The sequence below is a fragment of the Sapajus apella genome, unplaced genomic scaffold (assembly GCF_009761245.1).
Source record: "Sapajus apella isolate SASKATOON/1434 unplaced genomic scaffold, GSC_monkey_1.0 scaffold3, whole genome shotgun sequence".
NCBI lineage: Eukaryota > Metazoa > Chordata > Mammalia > Primates > Cebidae > Sapajus > Sapajus apella.
In genome coordinates, this window is record NW_022436943.1 from 67,424,996 (window position 1) to 67,449,697 (window position 24,702).

A 24,702-nucleotide genomic window follows, 5' to 3' on the forward strand; every position below is an offset into this window, starting at 1 on the left:
AAAAAAAAAAAAAAAAAAAAAAAAAAAGAGTGGTGTCAGTTGTTTTTTTGGTACAAGTGGGAGAGGGGAGAGGCACCTGGATTTGGGCTTCATTCCAAGGTAGAGCTGACAGGACTTGCCAGTGGCTTGCTGTGGGTGTCAAGGAAGAGGGGAGTCAAGGGACACCATGATTTTGGCCTGAGCCAGAAGGCAGACTGCAGGAACATTTGCTGAGATGTGGAGTCCTGGGGAGGGCAGGTCATCAAGAGCTCTCTCACTCATCTACAAGCCCCCCTGCAGCCTTGTCACCCAGTGCTCCTCCCTCCCCTCCCTGATGCCCTCTGATCTGGACTGCTACCCTGGTGGTCCCATGCACCCCTTGCCTCCTCCACAGTTATTGGGTGCAAGTCTGGCTGTCTGAGTTCCTGCTCCTGCTGCAGCACTGCCTTCAAGTGACATTATATTTATTGTTTCAGATTGTGACAGCAGGACCGAAGACAAGGAGTTTCTTCACAAAGAAGACATTTGTGAAGATTCGGAATCACAGGCAGAAATACCAGAAAACTATGCTGGTGATGTTTCCCAGGTGCCCGAGCTTGGAGATCTATGTGATGATGTAGCAGAAAGAGACTGGGGAGTCCCTGAAGGCAGGAGGCTGCTGCAGTCCCTCTCCCAGGAGGGGGACTTCACACCAGTGACCATGGGGCTCCTTAGGGGCCCCTTTGGGGAGAAAGATCTGGACTATAATGGTTTTGACAGTCTCTTCAGTCTGAGCCCAAACCTCATGGCATGTCAGGAAATCCCTACAGAAGAGAGGCCACATCCATATGGCATGGATGACCAGAGCTTCCAGCATAGTGTGGACCTAACCGGTCATGAGGGGATTCCCACAGCTGAAAGTCCACTCATATGTAATGAATGTGGGAAAACCTTCAGAGGAAATCCTGACCTTATTGAGCGTCAAATAGCCCACACCGGGGAGACTTCCTTTATGTGTGATGATTGTGGGAAAACCTTCAGCCAGAACTCAGTTCTTAAAAACCATCATCGATCTCACATGAGTGAGAAAGCCTACCAGTGCAGCGAGTGTGGGAAAGCCTTCCGTGGGCACTCAGACTTTTCTAGGCATCAGAGTCACCACAGCAGTGAGAGGCCTTATATGTGTAATGAATGTGGAAAAGCTTTCAGCCAGAACTCGAGCCTTAAGAAGCACCAAAAGTCTCACATGAGTGAGAAGCCCTATGAATGCAATGAATGTGGGAAGGCTTTTAGGCGGAGCTCAAACCTCATCCAACATCAAAGAATCCATTCTGGGGAGAAGCCGTATGTATGCAGCGAGTGTGGGAAGGCCTTCAGGCGAAGCTCAAACCTCATCAAACACCACAGGACTCACACAGGTGAGAAGCCTTTTGAGTGTGGCGAGTGTGGGAAAGCCTTCAGCCAGAGCGCACACCTAAGGAAGCACCAGAGGGTCCACACTGGAGAGAAGCCTTATGAGTGTAATGATTGTGGCAAGCCCTTCAGTCGGGTCTCGAACCTCATTAAGCACCACAGGGTTCACACTGGAGAGAAACCCTATAAGTGCAGTGACTGTGGAAAAGCATTTAGTCAGAGCTCCAGCCTTATTCAGCATCGGAGAATTCACACTGGAGAAAAGCCTCATGTGTGTAACGTATGTGGAAAAGCCTTTAGTTACAGCTCAGTTCTCCGAAAGCACCAGATAATTCACACGGGAGAGAAGCCATACAGATGCAGTGTCTGTGGGAAGGCCTTCAGTCACAGCTCAGCCCTCATTCAGCACCAGGGCGTGCACACAGGTGACAAACCCTATGAGTGCCATGAATGTGGGAAGACCTTTGGTCGTAGCTCCAATCTCATTCTTCACCAGCGAGTCCACACCGGAGAGAAACCCTATGAATGTACTGAATGTGGAAAAACCTTCAGCCAGAGCTCAACCCTCATTCAGCATCAGAGAATTCATAATGGGCTGAAGCCCCATGAATGTAATCAGTGTGGTAAAGCCTTCAACCGAAGCTCAAATCTCATTCACCACCAGAAAGTTCATACTGGGGAAAAACCCTACACCTGTGTTGAATGTGGTAAGGGCTTCAGCCAGAGCTCACACCTCATTCAGCATCAGATTATCCACACTGGTGAGCGCCCCTACAAATGCAGTGAGTGTGGGAAAGCTTTCAGTCAGCGTTCCGTCCTCATCCAGCACCAGAGGATTCATACTGGGGTGAAGCCCTATGACTGTGCTGCTTGTGGGAAAGCCTTCAGCCAGCGATCAAAGTTGATTAAACACCAATTGATTCACACCAGGGAGTAGACTGTTGGGCTGGTAGGAGTGAAACTGAGAATAGTTCCCTCTACAACTCCTGTCTGGCCATTGTCTAAGGGTCTGTCACTTCCCAGATCTAAAGCCTGGACCTAGCTCACTGCCCCACTTCTGGTGGCCACATGGCCTAGGACCCTCCTTTGAAACATCGTTTACCGGCTCCCATCTCACTGTCACTGCTCCTACCTCTTGTGACATCTTGGGTTTGGTTTGGTTGTTACAGCTTGTGAACAGGCTGCACATTTGTTATGAGGGAGAAGCTTATGGAAGCTGCATATTCATCAATAGAGTTTATTGTTGTAATCAAAAGTTACCAAAAAAAATAAAGTGACATTTGGTTTGAGATAACCATAGTAGTTTTTTGTTTGGTAATTAGTTTTGTGGGGTAAATTCTTTGTCACTGGCTGTAATTGATATTTTGTTTATATAAGTCGAGAGTTTTTTCAGGTCTGATTGCTCTGTCATTGTCCCCAGAAGTGGTACCTACTTAGTCCCTCTGGTTCCAGGACTTGAACCCAAGGCTCGCCCACTGCCCCAATTTTCTTTATGCATATCTGCAGTCTGAGGTCAGTTGTCTCCTCTCACTGGTCTGCTGTGACTCAGGCCCCATCTCTCATTCTGGGCTGCTGCATGGCTGTTCCAGCTTCTAGTTTCTTGGCTACAGAGGAAGCTCTATGCACTTGATTTTCGTGCCTGTAAGCTTCTAGGCTGTTGTTTCCACCTACTCAGTGCCCCGCCCTGAGGGCCCAGCTCACACACCCTCATCCTTAGTTCTCAGAGCTGTGCTTCAGTCCCCTGAACAAGGAGAAAGCCTGGATACTGAGAGGTCCCCTCAATACTATACAGCCGGTTTGGGGGTGTCAGGACACAGCTTCATGAAAAACCAAGCCCTGACCAAGTTTTGTTGGAACACAATATAGCCATTTGTTTACAGATAGCTATGGCAGCTTTTGCACCACAGAATCAAGCAGTTGTGATTGCATATGGTGCACAAAGCCAAAGTATTTACTTTCTGGTTCTTTATAGGAAGGTTTGCTGACCGTGCCTTGGAATGCTCCCTGTGACCTAAGTTGACTCTCATAGCTGGATTTTCCCAGAGACTTGGAGTTCTTGCAGGAGTTGAAATATGTTTTGGGACCACAGGACTATACTGTGGAGTGTTTTCCTGTGTGCAGGTGGGTGATTCCTGCACAGTTTCCACAGCCACAGAACATCCATCCGCCTTGCCACTCCCCAGCACACAGTATATCCTCTGGAGAGATACAAGACCTAAGTGTTGACCACAAAACTCTTAACTGCAGTTAAGAAATGGTATGTGCAAAGTATTTTAAACTGTACCCAGTCCTTGGCACTCTGTGCTAGGCATTGTTAACATTAACTGAAAATTATTATCTTACAGAAGCGCTAAGGGAGCTGAAGAAGTAGACTGGGGTCCAAGCTTCCAGGAAAGAATACAGAACCATCCCGTGGAACTCCCCTGCCAAGGGAAATGCTGGCTATTTAGGAATCCCACTGCTTTGCTGTGACCTAGGTGAGCAGGCAGAAGTCTAATTTTCCTATTTAACTCTGCTTTGACTTCAGAGTTGTCCAGACAGATCTGAGCACCCGAACCAGTTCTTGTTCACCACTAGCAGCAAGGGAGGCCAGGAAGTGTAGATGATGGCTTCTTTGTTGGAAAGGCTGTAGAGAGCTCCTAAAACATGAGGAAGTTTTATGAGACTTTGAATAGTCATAAGTGATATATGTTCACTATAAGCTACATTTTTTATAGTTTTTACATTTTTAAATAATTTCACACACAAAATTATTACTAGTACCACAAAGAACACTCAAATCTCTTCAGTCAAATTCCCCAGTTAGCATTTTGCCACATTTGTTGTATCATTTTCTTATTCTCCCTCTCTGTAGATACAGACATTTTTGCCCTGAGACTGAGTTGCAGATGTGATGCACTTTACCCCTAAATACATCAGCATGTGCTTCCTGAGAACACGGATGTTCTCTTTCATGACCATAATATTAGTTGGAAAATGAATTGGGTTTTTTTGAGGCAGGGTCTTCCTCTGTCATATAGGCTGGAATGCAGTGGTGCAATCACAACACTGCATCCTCAACCACCTGGGCTCAAGCATTCCTCCCACCTCAGCCTCCTGAATAGCTGGGACCGCAGGTGTGTGTCACCAGACCTGGCTAGTTAGTTTTGTTTTTTGTAAAGATGGGGTCTTCCTATGTTCCCCAGGCTGGTCTCGAACTCCTGGCCTCAAGTGATCCACCAAAGTGCTGGGATTATAGACATGAACCATTGTGCTTGGCCAGGAAAATGAATGTTGATGGCATGCTATAATCTATAAACCTTATTAATGTTTTGCCAGTTGTCCTGGTAATGCCCTTTATAGGATTTCTTTTTTTAAATTTTCCTGGCTGAGGATCCAATCTGTGATCACACATATGTGGTTGTCATGTCCTTCTATCTGGAGTACTTCTTCAGTCTTTTTTACTTTGAGATGGAGTCTTGTTCTGTTGCCCAGGCTGGAATGCAGTGGCATGATCTTGGCTTGCTGCAACCTCCACCTCTCGAGTTCAAGCGATTCTCATGCCTCAGCCTCCCAAGTAGCTGGGACCACACGCATGTGCCACTATGCCTGGCTAATTTTTTTTTTTTTTTTTTTTTTTTTTTTTTTTAGGTGGGAGCATATTTTCAGCAGAGACAGGATTTCACCAAGTTGTCCAGGCTGGTCTTGAACTCTTGACCTCAAGTGATTCTCCCACTGGGGCCTCCCAAATTGCTGGGATTACAGGTGTGAGCCACTGTGCCCATCCAGTCTGTCTTTCAAAGATAAATATTGCCATATTTGAAGAGCATGAGGCAATTATTTTGTAGACTGTCCTTCGCCTTGGGTTTGTCCAGTGCTTCCTGATGATTTTGCCAGGAACCACATGAGAGATTTGTCCTTGGTGTTTCACATCAGGAGATCCATGATGGTTTTTGTGGTCCGTTTCAGGTGATGTAATCTGTATCACTTGGTTAAGATTGTGACTGCCAGACTTCCCCACAGTAAAGCCCCAGCTGTGGAATAAGTCCTTTTCCCAGGAGCCCTGGTGCCTTTCTGTGGAGAATAGTTTTTACAGAACAAGATCTGGGTGTTAGGTGTGCTCACTGTCATGAGGGTGTCACTGCTTCTGGGCTCTCTCAGCAGAGCTAGGAAATAAATGTAAGTGTATCTGTTTAAACACACTATCTTGTATCAATTTCCGTAGCCATCAGAATATTTAAAACCATTAATTTATTCCAGTGCCACCAGTTCCATTTCAATACCACAGGGTTTAGTCTATCAATTCCAGTCCAGTACCACGGAGTTCAATCTATCAGTTCCAGTTCAATACCACAGGGTTTAATCTATCAGTTCCAATCCAATACCACAGAGTTCAATCTATCAGTTCCAGTTCAATACCACAGGGTTCAATCTGTCAATCCCAGTCCAATACCACAGAGTTCAATCTATCAATTCCAGTCCAATACTGCAGGGTTTAATCTATCCTTCCCTCTTTCCATACTTGTAGCCCCCCAGCACCCCTTTTTTCAAAACAAAAATATGGTCCCTATTATCCTCAATAATAGATTTTCTTAATCTTGGAATATACTAAAAGTCGTTTCAGAATTGCTAGTCCATAACCACTGTGTAACAACAACCTATTGATTGTTCAATATCTGTCTACTGGCTTTTGCACTTTGATTTGAAGCTGTATAGTCAGCATACTGTATACAAAAGATACTTGAGTCTTGGTTTTCTCTCTCTTTTTTTTTTTTTCTCTTTCATGGTAGCTATGTTATTCATGTGTAACAATTAGTTGTATTTGTTTCTGTTGTGTTCATATCAGTGGTTTCCCTTATCCTTGTTGATTTCTTTTTTTTGTAGGTGAGTGATCTCCCTTTTTAAACCGTAAAATTCTTCAGAGTGACATTAGGAAAAGAGAAACATGAATAAATACTGAAGTCTTTCTTGTTCATTCATAGACTCAATATCATGAAGATGAAAATTTTTCCTAAGTTGATCTCTGATTTCAGTGCATCCTCAGTCAAAATCCAAATAGGAAGCGTTTGTGAACTTGTCCTAATTATCTCAAAGTTCACCCAGCAAAAGACACATGCAAGTAACAGGTGTCTTAATGTTTGTTTGGTGCAAATGAAGATATCCACTCACCTAGCTAAGTTAGAAGGGCATTTCTTGTCTTGGGGAACGGGAAGTGAGTGCCGTCAGGAACAACTGCAAGCTCTTTGTTCCCCCATATCCATTTCATTCTTTTCTCTTTAGATGTAGCAAGAAAATGGCTGTCCCACAGTCTGCTCCCAAGTTCACTTGTCCTCACATGTCTAGGGACAGAACCAATCTGTGAAAGTTGCTGTGTCCTCAATTCATGGCCTCTTGGAGAAAATCTGACAGGGCCAGCCTCAGGCGGGTAACCCAATTCAGTCACCTCTCTGGGACAGCAGGGTGTGAATCTTGGCCCGCAGGCCAGTGCTAGTGGGTGGAAATCAAGATTTCTCTTGTGGGCATGCTAAGCTTGAGGTGTCTGTGAAATAAAAGAGAAATTGAGATTTCAGTTAACTATGAATTTGGAGCTTAAAGACAGATTTGGGATGGAGATGAAATTTGGGAGTTATCAGCATTTTAAAAAAATGAGTTACGCATCTTTGGGAAAGCATGAGTTACCCTGGGAAAATAATTAGAGGACTTGGGACAGAGGCCTAAGATTCCCCAGCTTTGAACATTCTGGTGGAGGAAGAGAAGCAACAAAGGCACCTGAAGGGAAGAGACAGAGATAACCAGGAGAGAAACTATTGTATCAAACACTGAGGAGGAGGGAGTTGAGACTTGGCTTCAGGGAATGGCTGGTGGTCCTGCCAGGGCCCATCTTGGTGGAACAGAGGGACAGATGCTGGGTGGCTGGTGTGAGGGTGACTGGAGGGTCTGCACAGTCAAGGGGAGCAGAAGTGGTGGGGGCTGGAGGAGCTGAGAGGGAGGGAGAATGTACAAAGATCCCCCAGAAGTTGAGGGGTTGGTCTTGGATAGACATCTCTTGCATTGCACCAAGAAGAAAGGAGCAAAATGGGGTAAATATAGTCAGTTTGTAGGTTTGGTGGGATAGTTTTTGGCTTCCATGTTTTTTAGGATGCAGGAGGTAAAGTCATCAGTTGCAAATGGGGAGGGAGAGGTTGTGAGAAGTTTGAAAAGAGAAGAAAGTGTGGAAGTGTTGACTTGAGGATGGGAAGGTCAGTGCCACAAGCTTGAGCCTGTGCTCACTTCAGAGGCTGGCACTCCACCCACAGGGTGTTGGCTACCCACACGCTCCCCAGGTCTCACTGTCACCTCCACCACAGCACCCTTTCCCAAGGCAACACCTGGAATTTCAACAGCAGCATGGCCCTGTCACCTTCCTAACTCACCTGTCCAGACTTTAAATATCATGCGGGCCAATCTGCTGATACATGCCTCCTCAGTCAGGCCTCTCTCTGGCCTCCTGTTTCTCCCTTTCTAGCCTGGATTTGATTACTCATTTTTTCCAGTAAATACTTGTTGACTGCTTTCTATATGCCAGGCATGAGGCACCAAGGTGCAAGGATACAGCAGGAACAACACAGGCATAAGTGCCTGCCCTGTGGAGTTTATGTGCCAGTGGAAGAGAAAAATGACCTAATGGTCATGGTTACTGGAAAGCAAAACTAAAGCAGAGAGGAATTGGGGTCCATGTGGGGCTCAGGAGGGGTCTGGTTTTCAGTGCGAACAATCAGGGAAGGTTTCACTGAGATGGCATTTGACCAGTGACTCAAAGCACATGAGAGTGTCAAATGAAAATAAAAGATTATTCATGTATTAGGTAGAGAGAATAGTTAGTGGGACACCGGGCCTGAGACCTGGATTGTTTCAGGGTAGCATGTCTAGGAGTAGAGTGAGCAAGGGAGAGAATGGGGAGGTGAGAGGTGCTAGGATATGTCATGAAGGTCTGTGCCCATGCCTAAGACTTTGGCTTTTGCTCTGCGTGAAATGGGGAGATCCTGGAGGGTTCTGAGCAGAGGAGGAGGATCTGACTTGCATCTGATATGATCACTGCTGTGTGGAGAGGAGACTGTGCATTCCTTACTGTGTTTGATCCCTTCTGACTCTATTTGTTCCCGTGAGTCTGCCCTTCGCCTCACCTCAGTGCCATTGGGAGATGGCCACCAGGAGACCCACTGCAGCTGAGGCACAGGATAGCCACACTGATGGGCGCAGTGGACTGTGCAGGGGCCACAGGAAGGTGCTGCCTAGGACAAGCAAGTGACCAGCTCTTCCTGGTCCGTGGTGCTGCCTAACATCCAACTAGACTTGACATGTGTTGGGGTGCTTCATCCAAAGCCTAGGGAATTTTAATTTCAGCACGTCGTCACGTTTCCAAAGAGAAATAGTCTTGAAAAGAAATTTGTCAACCACAATTTGTTTCTGCCCTTTGACTTTGGTGATGTCCTCAGAAGTGTTTCTCAGGGAACAAATACAGACTCCATATGATGGAGAAAACCTAGGTGGTATATTTACTGACTGGGATACCTCTGTTCAGTGGGGCTGGGGTGTGTGGAAGATGATAGGAAAGCTCCTTTTTCTTTCTTTTTTTTTTAATCTTGGAGCTGGGTGCAGTGGCTCTTTGGGAGGCCAAGGCAGGCAAATCACGAGTTCAAGAGATCAAGACCATCTTGGCCAACGTGGTGAAACCTCATCTCTATTAAAAATACGAAAGTGAGCAGGGCACAGTGGCGCGTGCCTGTAGTCCCAGCTACTCGGGATGGTGAGGCAGGAGAATCACTTGAATCCAGGAGGCAGAGGTTGTGGTGAGCGGAGATCATGCCATTGCACATCAGCCTGGCGACGCAGTGAGGCTCCATCTCAAAAAAAAAAAAAAAATCTTGGTAGACTAATTATTTTTCTCAAAAGACCCTAAATTATTTAGCTAATTGCTTAATATTATAATTACTTACCAAATACTGAGCTATCATGATCACAAAACAGAAATTGGAGAGAGGAGAAGAGAAAGGAAAAAGAAGGGGAAGGTGGAGAGAAAAGACACCCATTCTGTCTGCTGGGACTGGCAGTCTGAGTACTGAACCCCAAATCTTCCACTTTAAAATGTCCATCCCTTTCTCACAGCAGTGGCATGTGACCCCTGTCATGCACTCATTGCCCTGGCTGCTTCATATGTCTCAGAATGGTATTTGTAAACGGGCTTGAAACTGCCCCTATATACTTTATCAAATTAATCAGGAAATAAGAGAGGGGAGAAATGAAATAAATCTTGCAGCACATTCAGCATTAATCATTAGGTCAGGCTACTCTCTGACATGCTTTCATGTAGTCATTTGGTGCCTATTGTCCTATAATCACATAGACCCTAGATTATAGTTGCCTTTAACCAATCTATAGGTAACAACTTGAATGTTATGAAACGTTAAGTTTTCCCTTTGAGATATGCCTTCAGGTCCTGTATAATGATCAGACTACTGACTCGGCTGGTCTGAAGGACCCTGACCACACCAAAGAATGCAGTTTCCACATCCTGACGACTTCATCCCCTTTGCCCTGGCCAATCAAGTACCCAGATTTTCCAACCCCTCACCCTTTATGATCTCCTTCAAAACCCCAGATAGATTTGAGGGTTTCCTCCCATCTCCTCACTTTTTGTCCTGCAATAATTAAACTATCTGCTGCGTCTCTGCTGTCTCAGTGTAATTGGTCTGTTACTGTGCAGCCAGCATACAAACCTGTGGTCCTGTAACAGGCTTAAATCAGTGAACAAGTGAGAACTGGTGCCCACCCCCACCCTGCCCACTCTGGTGGCTGCCAGTCTGCAACTGTCATGTGTGATCCCTTCTCACCTCATGCAGGAACTGGGGCCCACCAAAGACTGCAGCACTGAGCTTTTGTAATCACATGCTATACAGAAGACCCTAGAGGGTTATAGCCCAGATTTCAAATGTGGCTTGTCCAATTTACATATTTTAATTTAAAAATCAACATAATTCTGGAAAAATGCAAATTTGAAAAAGGGGAAATATGTATCACATGTAATTTCACCACTTAAGACATTCCCTAGGGACACCACTTCCAAAGCTGAGACTTAATATCTATTAAGCTCTCTTCAGGACCATTTTTAGCAGGAGCATGAAAGAATCCTTAGCAAGTTTAGATAGACAGAAAAATACATGTAAGCAATGACTAAGGATCACTCATAGTATCCAGAGATATACGTCTTATACTTTAGGAAAACAGCCTGTTGCATGGCAAGAGTGGTGTCATCTTGAAGCAAAGTTGCCGTGATGACCGATGGTTGACTCCTGCATACCAAGGTGTCCTGCACCAAGGTCTTTACACAATGTCTGTGGCACAGATAACCCCTAATAAAGATGTTTACCTAAATTCCCTAGCAGTCATGAATTTTGCAAGCATGTCTGAGATGTTTTACCAAAAAAGCTTACTATATAAATGATACTTTCTGGAGGACAGGTGTGGAGATCCACTGTCTCCAAGCCACCCGAAACATCACTTTTTCTGTTTGTAAATTCCTATTAAATATTTATTTCTGAGAAACTGAATTTGTTAGCCTCTTTCTTCAGCCTCTCAGCTTTTGGGGGTAGGTTTGTATAGACCTGCTCATGATGGAATATTTGGCAATCCCAGTTGAGAGACCAAGAAATGGGTGGGGAAAACCTTAGAGAGGCAGTCACTTCTATGTGCAGTGCTGTGGCTCACTTTTCAGACACTTGTGGACAATCTCATGAGTTATGGGGACTCCCTGAAAATGCCAGTGGGTTTAGAGGAATTGGTAATGGAGAGCCATCTATCACATTGTGGTAAGGAAGGGTGGCGAGCAATACTGCAGTGTGACAGAAGCCCAGCTAGCAGCAGAAGTTAATGTAAAATGGCTTCAGGAAGAATTTTAATTAGAGAAAAGATCTTTTTAAAGGAGTTCTATGGTTAGAAGCCAGCTTAATTAAAAGCTGAGATTCAGGCTATCATATATTTTGCAGTGGTGGTGGGGGTGGTGGGGGGAAGGACTTTCTGCTTTTTTCTGTTTTGGATCCTGTTTCTGGGAATTCTTTTTTCAGTCAACTAAAACACCCTCCACCTTTTTTATATTATATGTTTGGCCCCCCTGGTTTGATGTCGGCATGACTTTTACCTTCCGTAAAACTTAAGAACTCCTCAGTCTGGCTCCTGTAAGACTTGTTCTTCCATTTCCATCTACTTCTGCTTCTCCTTCCCTTTGCTGTTTTTGATACCACATGCAGAAATCTAGAGGCTTTAGCAGCCCTGCAAGCCTTTGAAGAACACAGAAAAAGACATCACACAGTCCCTTTTGGGAGTCCTCTGCCTTCCTTGTAGAATCCCGAGTTATAAGGTTTTTCTCAAGTGTAAAGTTCTGCTCTCTTTTGCATTGAGTTCCAGATCCCTGTAGCTTTGGGGGATACCAGGAATTATAATTATTTTACCGGGAATTATTTTGTACTACGAGAGAACAGGTCCCATGGGTGTATAGTGGTTGACAAGACCCTGGTAAGGGCGGAAGTTTTGGAGATGGCTGACGGTGTTTGCAATGCGTGGTTAATACTATAGGGAGTTATTCACTTCTTTATGTGTTTAGATAAGAAAAGCATGGTTTGGACACCTAGAAGCCATGGAAACACTTGCCACTGAGCGATAAGACTCCTATGGGGAATGGGCTGATTGGTGATAGGTCACTCAACCTTAGGGGAATGTAGTTGCTGTAAAGTGCGCTGTGGAAGCATTGCTCTGACCCATCCCATGGCATTTCCCCCTTTTGGGGGACCAAGGATTCTGTGTAAAATGGAATCCTTGATTTTGGAAAATGTAAGTGTTTTGCCTTCTTAGGGCCTGGAAACTGCAAGTGCCTTCTTAGCCCTGTTAGTGGGCTCCACCCTGAGCTTAGTTGTCCAGTTGGAAATGGAGATTCAGTTTGAAGGTTCCTATCTAAATGAAATTAGTTTCCTTATAAAAGGCTATGGGGAATTCCTATGATTTTGTGTTACCTTGGCATCCATTTTTTTACCTTCCTGTAACACATTCAGGCTCCGTTTTAAAAAGTGTAAATGCCGGGTGCAGTGGCTCATGCCTGTAATCACAGCACTTTGGGAGGCCGAGGCAGGTGGATCACCTGAGGTCAGGAGTTGGAGACCAGCCTGCCCAGCATGGTGAAACCCTGTCTGTACTAAAAATATAAAAATTAGCCTGGTGGTGTGGCAGGCACGTGTAATCCTAGCTACTTGGGAAGCTGAGGCAGGAGAATTGCCTGAATCCAGGAGGTGGAGGTTGCAGTGAGCTGAGATCATGCCACTGCATTCCAGCCTGAGTGAGACTCCATCTCAAAAAAAAAAAAAAAAAAAAAATTAGGGCCCATGAGAGGCCAAGAGAAACATATTAGGCTAATTTGGTACGTTAAAATTATACAGGAAACATTGTCAAATAAGAATTGGTGTTTAGGCCGGGCATGGTAGCTCATGCCTGTAACTCCAGCACTTTGGGAGGCCAAGGTAGGTGTATCACCTGATGTTAGGAGTTTGAGACCAGCCTGGCCAACATGGTGAAACCTCATCTTTACTAAAAATATTAAAATTAGTCAGATGTGGTGGCATATGCCTGTAATCTCAGCTGCTTGAAAGGCTGACAGAAGAATTGCTTGAACCTGAGAGGCATAGGTGGCAGAGCAAGACTTTGTTTCCAAAAATAAAAATAAATGGTGTTTAATTTTTTTTAAATTTTTTTAATTTTTCCCATTTATTTTACTGCATTTTAGGTTTTGGGGTACATGTGAAGAACATGCAAGATTGTTGCATAGGTACACACGTGGCAGTGTGATTAGCTGCCTTCCTCCCCATCACCTACATCTGGCATCTCTCCCCTTGCTATCTCTCCCCAACTCCCCACCCCCCACCATCCCTCCCCTATTTCCCCCCAACTGACCCCAGTGTGTAGTGCTCCCCTCCCTGTGTCCATGTGTTCTCATTGTTCAATACCCACCTATGAGTGAGAACATGCGGTGTTTGATCTTCTGTTCTTGTGTCAGTTTGCTGAGAATGATGGTTTCCAGGTTCATCCATATCCCTACAAAGGACACAAACTCATCATTTTTGATGGCTGCATAATATTCCATGGTGTATATATGCCACATTTTCCCTGTTCAGTCTATCATCGATGGGCATTTGGGTTGGTTCCAGGTCTTTGATATTGTAAATAGTGCTGCAGTGAACATTCGTGTGCACGTGTCCTTATAGTAGAACGATTTATAATCTTTTGGATATATACCCAGTAATGGGATTGCTGGATCAAATGGAATTTCTATTTCTAGGTCTTTGAGGAATCGCCACACTGCCTTCCACAATGGTTGAACTAATTTACACTCCCACCAACAGTGTAAAAGTGTTCCTATTTCTCCACATCCTCTCCAGCATCTGTTGTCTCCAGATTTTTTAATGATTGCCATTCTAACTGGCGTGAGATGGTAACTTAATGATGTTTTGATTTGCATTTCTCTGATGACCAGTGATGATGAGCATTTTTTCATGTGTTTGTTGGCCTCATGTATGTCTTCTTTTGTAAAGTATCCGTTCATATCCTTTGCCCAATTTTGAATGGGCTTGTTAGTTTTTTTCTTGTAAATCTGTTTTAGTTCTTTGTAAATTCTGGATATCAGCCCTTTGTCAGATGGGTAAACTGCAAAAATTTTTCCCCATTCTGTTGGTTGCCGATTCACTCTAATCACTGTTTCTTTTGCTGTGCAGAAGTTGTGGAGTTTGATTAGGTCCCATTTGTCTATTTTGACTTTTGTTGTCCATGCTTTTGGTGTTTTGGTCATGAAGTCCTTGCCTACACCTATGTCCTGAATGGTTTTGCCTAGATTTTCTTCTAGGGTTTTTATGGTGTTAGGTCTTATGTTTAAGTCTTTAATCTCTCTGGAGTTAATTTTAGTGTAAGGTGTCAGGAAGGGGTCCAGTTTCTGCTTTCTGCACATGGCTAACCAGTTTTCCCAACACCATTTATTAAACAGGGAATCCTTTCCCCATTGCTTGTTTTTGTCTGGTTTGTCAAAGATCAGATGGTTGTAGATATGATGTGTTGCATCCGAGACCTCTGTTCTGTTCCATTGGTCTATATCTCTGTTTTGGTACCAGTACCATGCGGTTTTGATTACTGTAGCCTTGTAGTATAGTTCGAAGTCCGATAGTGTGATGCCTCCTGCTTTGTTCCTTTTGCTTAGAATTGACTTGGCTCTGTGGGCTCTCTTTTGGTTCCACATGAAGTTTAAGGTGGTTTTTTCCAGTTCTGTGAAGAAGGTCATTGGTAGCTTGATGGGGATAGCATTGAATCTGTAAATTACTTTCGGCAGTATGGCCATTTTCACGATATTGATTCTTCCTAACCATGAACATGGAATGTTTCTCCATCTGTTTGTGTCCTCTCTTATTTCGTTGAGCAGTGGCTTGTAGTTCTCCTTGAAGAGGTCCTTTACATTCCTTGTTAGTTGTATTCCTAGGTATTTTATTCTCTTTGTGGCAATTGTGAATGGCAGTTAGTTCTTGATTTGGCTCTCTTTAAGTCGGTTATTGGTGTATAGGAATGCATGTAATTTTTGCACATTGATTTTGTATCCTGAGACTTTGCTGAAGTTGCTTATCAGTTTCAGGAGATTTGGGGCTGAGATGATGGGGTCTTCTAGATATACAATCATGTCATCTGCAAATAAAGACAATTTGACTTCCTCCTTTCCTATTTGAATACCCTTTACTTCTTTTTCTTGCCTGATTGCTCTAGCTAGAACTTCTAGTACTATATTGAATAGGAGTGGTGAGAGAGGGCATCCTTGTCTGGTGCCACATTTCAAGGGGAATGCTTCCAGTTTTTGCCCATTCAGTATGATATTGGCTGTTGGTTTGTCATAAATAGCTTTTATTATTTTGAGATACATTCCGTCAATACCTAGCTTATGGAGGGTTTTTAGCATAAAGGACTGTTGATTTTGTCAAAGGCCTTCTCTGCATCAATTGAGATAATCATGCGGTTTTTGTCTTTGGTTCTGTTTATATGGTGAATTACGTTTATAGACTTGCGTATATTGAACCATCCTTACATCCCCGGGATGAAGCCTACTTGATCGTGGTGGATAAGCTTTTTGATGTGCTGTTGCAATCGGCTTGTCAGTATTTTATTGAAGATTTTTGCATCTATGTTCATCATGGATATTGGCCTGAAGTTTTCTTTTCTTGTTGAGTCTCTGCCAGGTTTTGGAATCAGGATGATGTTGGTCTCATAAAATGATTTGGGAAGAATTCCCTCTTTTTGTATTGTTTGGAATAGTTTCATAAGGAATGGTACCAGCTCCTCTTTGTATGTCTGGTAGAATTCGGCTGTGAACCCATCTGGACCTGGGCTTTTTTTGGGTGGTAAGCTCTTAATTGCTGCCTCAACTTCAGACCTTGTTATGGGTCTGTTCAGGGTTTCAGCTTCTTCCTGGTTTAGGCTTGGGAGGAGGCAAGTATCCAGGAATGTATCCATTTCTTCCAGGTTTACTAGTTTATGTGCATAGAGTTGTTTGTAATAATCTCTGATGATGGTTTGAATTTCTGTGGAATCTGTGGTGATATCCCCTTTATCGTTTTTTATTGCATCAATTTGGTTATTCTCTCTTTTCTTTTTATTAATCTGGCTAGTGGTCTGTCTATTTTGTTGATCTTTTCATAAATCAGCCTCCTGGATTTATGGATTTTTTGAAGGGTTTTTTATGTCTCTGTCTCCTTCAGTTCTGCTCTGATCTTAGCTATTTCTTGTCTTCTGCTAGACTTTGAGTTTTTTTGATCTTGCTCCTCTAGCTCTTTCAGTTTTGATGATAGGGTGTCAATTTTTGATCTCTCCTTGCTTCTCATGTGGGCACTTATTGCTATATATTTTCCTCTAGAGACTGCTTTAAACGTGTCCCAGAGATTCTGGTAAGTTGTGTCTTCATTCTCGTTGGTTTCAAAGAACATCTTTATTTCTGTCTTCATTTCATTGTTTATCCAGTCAACATTCAACAGCCAGTTGTTCAGTTTCCATGAAGCTGTGCGGTTATGAGTTAGTTTTTGAATTCTGAGTTCTAACTTGATTGCACTGTGGTCTGAGAGACTGTTTGTTATGATTTCCATTCGTTTGCATTTGCTGAGGAGTGATTTACTCCCAATTATGTGGTCAATTTTAGAGTACATGTGATGTGGTGCTGAGAAGAATGTATATTCTGTGGATTTGGGGTGGAGAGTTCTGTAAATGTCTATTAGGTTTGCTTGGTCCAGGTCTGAGTTCAAGTCCTGGATATCCTTGTTAATTTTCTGTCTGGTTGATCTGTCTAATATTGACAATGGGGTGTTAAAGTCTCCCACTATAATTGTGTGGGAGTCTAAGTCTCTTTGTAAGTCATTAAGAACTTGCCTTATGTATCTGGGTGCTCCCGTATTGGGTGCATATATATTTAGGATCGTTAGCTCTTCTTGTTGCATTGATCCTTTTACCATTATGTAATGTCCTTCTTTGTCTCTTTTGATCTTCGTTACTTTAAAGTCTAATTTATCAGATATGAGAATTGCAACTCCTGCTTTTTTTTGCTCTCCATTTGCTTAGTAAATCTTCCTCCATCCCTTTATTTTGAGCCTTTGTGTATCCTTGCATGTGAGATGGGTTACCTGGATACAGCACACCGATGGGTTTTGGCTTTTTATCCAATTTGCCAGTCTGTGTCTTTTGATTGGGGCATTTAGTCCATTTACATTTAGGGTTAATATTGTTATGTGTGAATTTGATACTGTCATTTTGGTGCTAGCTGGCTGTTTTGCCCATTAGTTGATGCAGATTCTTCATTGTGTTGATTCTCTGTACCATTTGTCATGTTTTTGGAGTGGCTGGTACTAGTTGTTCCTTTATATGTGTAGAGCCTCTTTCAGGAGCTCCTGTAAAGCTGGCCTGGTGGTGACGAAATCTCTGAGTACTTGCATGTTCACAAAGGATTTTATTTTTCCTTCACTTATGAAGCTTAGTTTGGCTGGATAGGAGATTCTGGGTTGAAAGTTCTTTTCTTTAAGGATGTTGAATATTGGCCCCCACTCTCTTCTGGCTTGTAGGGTTTCTGCTGAGAGATCTGCTGTGAGTCTGATGGGCTCCTCTTTGTGGGTAACCTGACCTTTCTCTCTGGCTGCCCTTAGTATTTTCTCCTTCATTTCAACCCTGGTGAATCTGATGATATGTGCCTTGGGGTTGCTCTTCTTGACAAATATCTTTGTGGTGTTCTCTGTATTTCCTGGACTTGAATATTGGCCTGCCTTGCTAGGTTGGGGAAGTTTTCCTGGATAATATCCTGTAGAGTATTTTCCAGCTTGGATTCATTCTCTTCGTTGCCTTCAGGTACGCCTATCAAACATAGATTAGGTCTTTTCACATAGTCCCACATTTCTTGGAGAATTTGTTCATTCCTTTTTACCCTTTTTTCACTATTCTTGCCTTCCCATTTTATTTCATTGAGCTGATCTTCAACCTCTGATATCCTTTCTTCTGCTTGGTCAATTCGGCTGTTGATACTTGTGCCTGCTTCGAGAAGTTCTCATGTTGTGTTTTTCAGCTCCATCAATTCATTTATATTCCTTTCTATTTTGTCCATTCTCGTTAGCATTTCGTCAAATCTTTTTTAAAGGTTCTTAGTTTCTTTGCATTGGGTTAGAACATGTTCTTTAAGTTCACAGAAGTTTCTTACTACCCACCTTCTGAAGTCTGATTCTGTCATTTCATCACACTCGTTCCCCATCCAACCTTGTTCGCTTGCTGGTGAGGAGTTGTGATCCCTTTTAGGAGGAGAGGTGTTCTGGTTTCGGGTGTTTTCATCCTTTTTGCACTGGTTTCTTCCCATCTTTATGGATTTATCCACCTGTCGTCTTTGTAGTTGCTGGCTTTCAGATTGGGTCTCTGAGTGGATATTCTGTTTGTCGATGATGAGGTTATTTCTGTTTCTTGGTTTTCCTTCTGACATTCTGGCCCCTCTGCTATAGGTCTGCTGAGGTCCACTCCAGGCCCTGCTTGCCTGGGGATCACCTGCAGCAGCTGCTGAACAGTAAGGGTTGTTACCAGTTTTCTTCTTCTGCTATCTTTGTCGCAGAAGGATACCCACCAAGTGTCAATCTGATCTCTCCTTTATGAGGTGACTCTTTGGATATACGGGGGTCAGGGAGCTGCTTGAGGAGACAGTCTCTTCTTTATAGGAGCTCAAATGCTAGCTGTGAGCTCCGTTGTTCATTCAGAGCTGCTGGGCAGGTACGTTTAGGTCTGCTGCTGCAGAACTCATAAACCGCTTTTTGTTCCCAGTTGCTCTGTCCCAGGGATTTAGGGCTTTATGAGCTTCCGTTATGCTGCTGCCTTCTTTTTTTTTCCTTCAGAGCTACCCTACCCAGCAAGGAGGCAGCCTAGTCACTGTCTGCCTGTAGAGGCTTTGCTGAGCTGCTGTGGACTCCACCCAGCTGCCGAGTGAACTTCCCTGTAGCCCTGTTTATATGGGTGTAGTTAGAACTGCCTCAGCAAGGGTGGCCCGCCTCTGTTAAGGCGGAGCCTCTCTGCCGTGGTGGGTTGCCTTGGCAATGGCGGGCTGCCTCAGCAATGATGGGTTGCCTTGGCAATGGCAGGCTGCCTCAGCATTGGCTTTGTAGCGGTGGGCTGCCTCGGTAATGGCGGATGCCCCTCCCCTGCAGAGCTGGACCGTCTCGGGTTCAGCTGCGCTTGCTGTGAAACTCTCAATCCAGAGAGTTTCTGATTGCTGTTCATTTGTGGGGGTGGGACCAGCCGAGCCTGATCGCCTGGCTCCCTGCCTCAGAGTCTTTTTTTTTTTTTTTTAAGTTGGTGTTCCAGTCGCCTGTTGAAGAGGTGCCGGGGTCTGTGTTTTTTCCTGTGGGGTGACTCACTGCGCTGGCTTAAATAGCAGCACTGAGATTTGTGGCACTTTTTTTGCCCTGGAATCTACTGTCCTGGTTCCCTGCTCAGTCCCCTTTTTAATCAGACGAATGGGCGACTTCCTGTGGCTCCAATCGCCAGCCAAAAGGTCACCCAGACTGGTGTATATTGTACAGAGAACCGCTGCTCCGGGGCGCTGACAAAGCAGCCGTGTGAGGCAAAGCAGCGGCGCCAGTCGGCATAGCTGCGCTGGCCGAAACAGCCGCGCTGGGGACCCATGGAGCTCCTCTGCCTGGGAATTGCCTAGTCTGTGGGCAATAAAAATGTGGTGTCCACTCACCCTCTGCGCTTTCACTGGGAGCTGCAATCCTGAGCTGTTCCTAAATGGCCATCTTTGATCGTCGTCAGCAGCTATTTTCATTTAATTTTTTTTAATGGGCAACACAGAAGTAAGTTTTTTTATGTTTATTTTTATTTATTATACTTTAAGTTCTGGGGTACATGTGCAGAACATGCAGGTTTGTTGCATAGGTATATATGTTCCAAGTCTTTGCTATCGTGAACAGTGCCACAATAAACATACATGTGCATGTATCTTTATGATAGAGTGATATATAATCCTTTGGGTATATACCAAGTAATGGGATTGCTGGGTCAAATGGTATTTCTAGTTCTAGATCACTGAGGAATAGCCACACTGTCTTCCACAATGGTTGAATTAATTTACACTCCCACCAAGAGTGTAAAAGTGTTCCTATTTCTCCACCTCCTCTCCAGAATCTGTTGTCTCATTTTTTTATGATCGCCATTTGAACTGGAGTGAGATGGTATCTCAATGTGGTTTTGATTTGCATTTCTTCAATGACCAGTGATGATGAGCTTTTTTTCATGTTTGTTGGCTGCATAAATGTCTTCTTTGAAAAGTGTCTGTTAATATCCTTCGCCCTCTTTTTGGTGAGTTGTTTATTTTTGTTTTTTTTTTGTTTTTGTTTTTGTAAATTTGTTTAAGTTCTTTGTAGATGCTGGATGTTATTAGCCCTTTGTCAGATGGGTAGATTGCAATTTTTTCCCCCATTCTGTTGGTTGCCGGTTCACTCTAATGATGGTTTCTTTTGCTGTGCAGAAGCTCTTTAGTTTAATTAGATCCCATTTATCAATGTTGACTTTTGTTGCCATTGCTTTTGGTGGTTTAGTCATGAAGTCCTTGCCCATGCCTATGTCCTGAATGATATTGCCTAGGTTTTCTTCTAGGGTTTTTATGGTGTTAGGTCTTATGTTTAAATCTTTAATCCATCTGGAGTTAAGTTTTATATAAGGTGTAAGGAAGGATCCTGCTTTAGCTTTCTGCATATGGCTAGCCAGTTTTCCCAGCACCATTTATTAAACATGGAATCCTTTTCCCATTGCTTGTTTTTGTCAGGTTTGTCATAGATCAGATGGTTGTGGATGTGTGGTGTTATTTCTGAAGCTTATGTTCTGGTCCACTGGTCTATATCTTTGTTTTGGTACCAGTACTATGCCGTCATTTTTTTTTTTTTTTTTTTTTTTTTTACAAACCACAGCAAATTTGTTACTCAATATCCAGTGCCACATTATAGCACCACCTGGAGCCCTCACCTTCCTCACAACCCGGCTCCAAGGGTACACCCAAAACAGAAAAAAAAGGAAACCCAGACCCCTGCTCCTCCTCTGGAAGAGGGGACCTTGGCCAGGAAGCCCCTTCCATAGGTCCCAGCAGGCAGAAGAGTGGACCCCTCCGTGCCCAGAGAGCAAGGCTCCAGGCTCCAAAAACAGAGAGAACATGCAGGCAGGAGCAGAAGCAGAGGCTTGTGGCTGTGGGGGAGGAAGAGTGGGAGGAAAGGGCACTGCCTGAGGAGTCCGGGAGTCTGGTCATCCCGGGGATGCACGTAGGAGCTTACGGGCATCAGGGGCCTGCCCCTGGCTGGTCAGCACTTTAACAGGTCATGGGACAGCCAGTCCAGACCATCGTACAGACCTGTGCCTTGGGTGGCACAGGTGGCCTGGACATACCATGTGTGGCTGCACAAGTGCTGTAGCCCCAGCTCGTCAGCCAGCTCGCTCATGGGCATGGCATTGGGCATGTCCTGCTTATTGGCAAACACCAGCAGAAGCTCATCCTCCTGCAGCATCTTCTGGAGTTCATCAGCAGATTCTTGGACCCGCTCCTGGTCATTACTATCCATCACAAAGATGAGGCCCTGAGTGTTCTGGAAGTAGTGTCACCACAGAGGCCAAATCTTGTTCTGGCCTCCCATGCCCCAGACTGTGAAACAGATGTTCTTATATTCCACTGTTTCTACATTGAAGCCTATGGTTGGGATGGTGGTGACAATCTCCCCCAACTTCAGTTTGTACAGGATTGTGGTCTTGCCAGCTGCATCCAAGCCAACCATGAGAATCTGCATCTGCTTCTTTCCGAAGATCCACAAAAAGAGCACGGACATGTTGAGGCCCAAGGTGGGGCCTGCGGGGTGCAGGCAGGAATTGGCTGGCCTTGGGGGGTTGGGGCGCAGCAGCAGCAGGAGGAGGCTCTGCCGCCGCCTCCATGCGTTGCTGCCCTACCATGCCATTTTGATTATGGTAGCCTTGTAGTATAGTTTCAAGTCAAGTAGTGTGATGCTGCCAGCTTTTTTTTTTTTTTTTTTGCTTAAGATTATCTTGGCTATGTTGGCTCTTTTATGGTTCCATATGAAGTTTAAGGTGGTGTTTTCCAATTCTGTGAAGAAAGTCAATGGTAGCTTGATGGGGATAGCATTGAATCTATAAATTACTTTGGGCAGTATGGCCATTTTCAGGGTATTGATTCTACCTAACCATGAGCATGGAATGTTTTTCCATATGTTTGTGTCCTCTCTTATTTCCTTAAGCATTGGTTTGTAGTTCTCCTTGAAGAGGTCCTTCACATCCCTTGTTAGTTGTATTCCTAGGTATTTTATTTTATTTGTAGCAATTGTGGATGGGAGTTCACTCATGATTTGGCTCTCTCTTTGTCTGTTATTGGTGTATAGGAATGCTTGTGATTTTTGCACTTTGATTTTGTATCCTGAGACTTTGCTGAAGTTGCTTATCAGCTTAAGGAGATTCTGGGCTGTGATGATGGGGTCTTCTAAATATACAATCATGTTGTCTGCAAACAGAGACAATTTGACTTCCTCTTTTCCTGATTAAATACCGTTTATTTGTTTTTCTTGCCTGATTGCCCTGGCCAGAACTTCCAATACTATGTTGAGTAGGAGTGGTGAGAGAGGGCATCCTTGTCTTGTGCCATTTTTCAAACTGTTTTTGCCTATTCAGTATGATATTGGCTGTGGGTTTGTCATAAATAGCTTTTATTATTTTGAGATACTTTCCATCAATACCTAGTTTATTGAGTTTTTAGCATAAAGGGCTGTTGAATTTTGTCAAAGCTCTTCTCTGCATCTATTGAGATAATCATGTGGTTTTTGTCTTTGGTTCTATTTATGTGATTGATTACATATATAGATTCGTGTATGTTGAAGCAGCCTTGCCTCCCATTGATGAAGCCAACTTGATTGTGATGGATAAACTTTTTGTTGTGCTGTTGTATTAAGTTTGCCAGTATTTTATTGAGAATTTTTGCATCTATGTTCATCATGGATAATGGCCTGAAATTTTCTTTTTTAGTTGTGTCTCTGCCAGGTTTTGTTATCAGGATGCTGTTGGTCTTATAAAATGAGTTAGGGAGGATTCCCTCTTTTTGTATTGTTTGGAATAGTTTTAGAAGAAATGGTACCAGTTCCTCTTTGTATCTCTGGTAGAATTCAGCTGTGAACCCTTCTGGTCCTGGACTATTTTTGGTTGGTAGACTATTAATGGCTGCCTCAATTTCAGACCTTGTTATTGGTCTATTCAGGGATCCAACCTCTCCCTGGTTTAGTCTTAGAAGGGTGTAAGTATCCAGGAATTTATCCATCTCTTCTAGATTTACTGGTGTATTTGCATAGAGGTGTTTGTAGTAATCTCTGATGGTAGTTTGTATTTCCATGGGATCAGTAGTGATATCCCTTTTCTCATTTTTTTTATTGCATCTATTTGAGTCTTCTCTGTTTTCTTTCTTATTAGTCTGGCTAGTGGTCTCTCTATTTTGTTTATCTTTTCAAAAAACCAGCTCCTGGATTTATTGATATTTTGAGGAATTTTTTTGGTGTCTCCATCTCATTCAGCTCTGCTCTGATCTTAGTTATTTCTTGTCTTCTGCTAGCTTTTGGATTTTTTAAATCTTCCTCCTCTAGTTTTTTAATCATGTTTTTAGGGTGTCTATTTCAGATGTTTCCTCACTTCTCTTACGGGCATTTAGTGCTATAAATTTCCCTCAAGACACTGCTTTAAATGTGTCCCAGAGATTCCGTTACATTGTGTCTTTGTTCTGAAAAACATCTTTATTTTGAAGAACATCTTTATTTCTGCCTTCATTTCATTATTTAGCCAGTAGTCATTCAGGAGCAGGTTGTTCAGTTTCCATGTAGTTGTTTGGTTTTGAGTGAGTTTCTTAATCCTGAGTTCTAATTTGATAGCACTGTGGTCTGAGAGACTGTTTGTTATAATTTCCATTCTTTTGCATTTGCTGAGGGGTGTTTTATTTCCAATTATGTGGTCAATTTTAGAATAAGTGCAATGTGGTGCTGAGAAGTATGTATATTATGTGGATTTGGTATGGAGAGTTTGTAGATATCTATTAGGTCTGTTTGGTCCAGATCTGAATTCAAGTCCTGAATATCCTTGTTAATTTTCTGTCTCATTGATCTGTCTAATATTGACAGTGGGGTGTTAAAGTCTCCCACTGTTATCGTCTGGGAGTATAAGTCTCTTCACAGGCCATTAAGAACTTGCTTTTGTATCTGGATGCTCCTGTATTGGATGTATATATATTTAGGATCGTTAGCTCTTCTTGTTGCATTGATCCTTTTACCATTATGTAATACCCTTCTTTTTTGGTTTAAAGTCTGTTTTATCAGAGACTAGGATTGTAGCCTTTGCTTTTATTTTCTCTCCATTTGCTTGGTAAATCTTTCTCCATCCCTTTATTTTGAGCCTATGTGTGTCTTTCCTTGTGAGATGGATCTCCTGAATACAGCCAACTGATGGGTCTGGACTTTTTATCCAATTTGCCAGTCTGTGTCTTTTGATTGGGGCATTTATCCTATTTACATTTAAGGTTATTATTGTTACGTGTGAATTTGATTCTGCCATTTTGATGCTAGCTGGTTGTTTTGCCCGTTAGTCTATGCAGTTTCTTCAATGGTCTTTATAATTTGGTATGTTTTTGTGGTGGCTGGTACTGGTTGTTCCTTTCCATGTTTACTGCTTCCTTCAGGAGCTGTTTTAAGGCAGGCCTGGTAGAAACAA

The 24,702-nt window shown here is 43.4% G+C and overlaps 1 protein-coding gene and 1 pseudogene across 4 annotated transcripts in view; one reads left to right on the forward strand and one right to left on the reverse strand.

Moving 5' to 3' along the window:
- LOC116535760 (zinc finger protein 16) overlaps window positions 1-2,666 on the forward strand; it is an 88,804-nt gene extending 86,138 nt beyond the window's left edge. For 2 of the 3 annotated variants that reach the window (XM_032257121.1, XM_032257129.1), the window contains exon 3: window positions 456-2,666. In XM_032257121.1, coding sequence (XP_032113012.1) covers window positions 456-2,308 — 1,853 coding nt within the window. In that variant the 3' untranslated portion in view covers window positions 2,309-2,666. The remainder of the gene's footprint in view (window positions 1-455) is intronic. The other variant, XM_032257136.1, reaches the window with a different exon arrangement.
- Window positions 2,667-20,839: 18,173 nt separating this feature from the next.
- LOC116535777 lies at window positions 20,840-21,892 on the reverse strand (annotated as a pseudogene). The gene has a single exon (XR_004262349.1). The product of XR_004262349.1 is annotated as an ADP-ribosylation factor 5 pseudogene (transcript).
- Window positions 21,893-24,702: the final 2,810 nt, after the last annotated feature.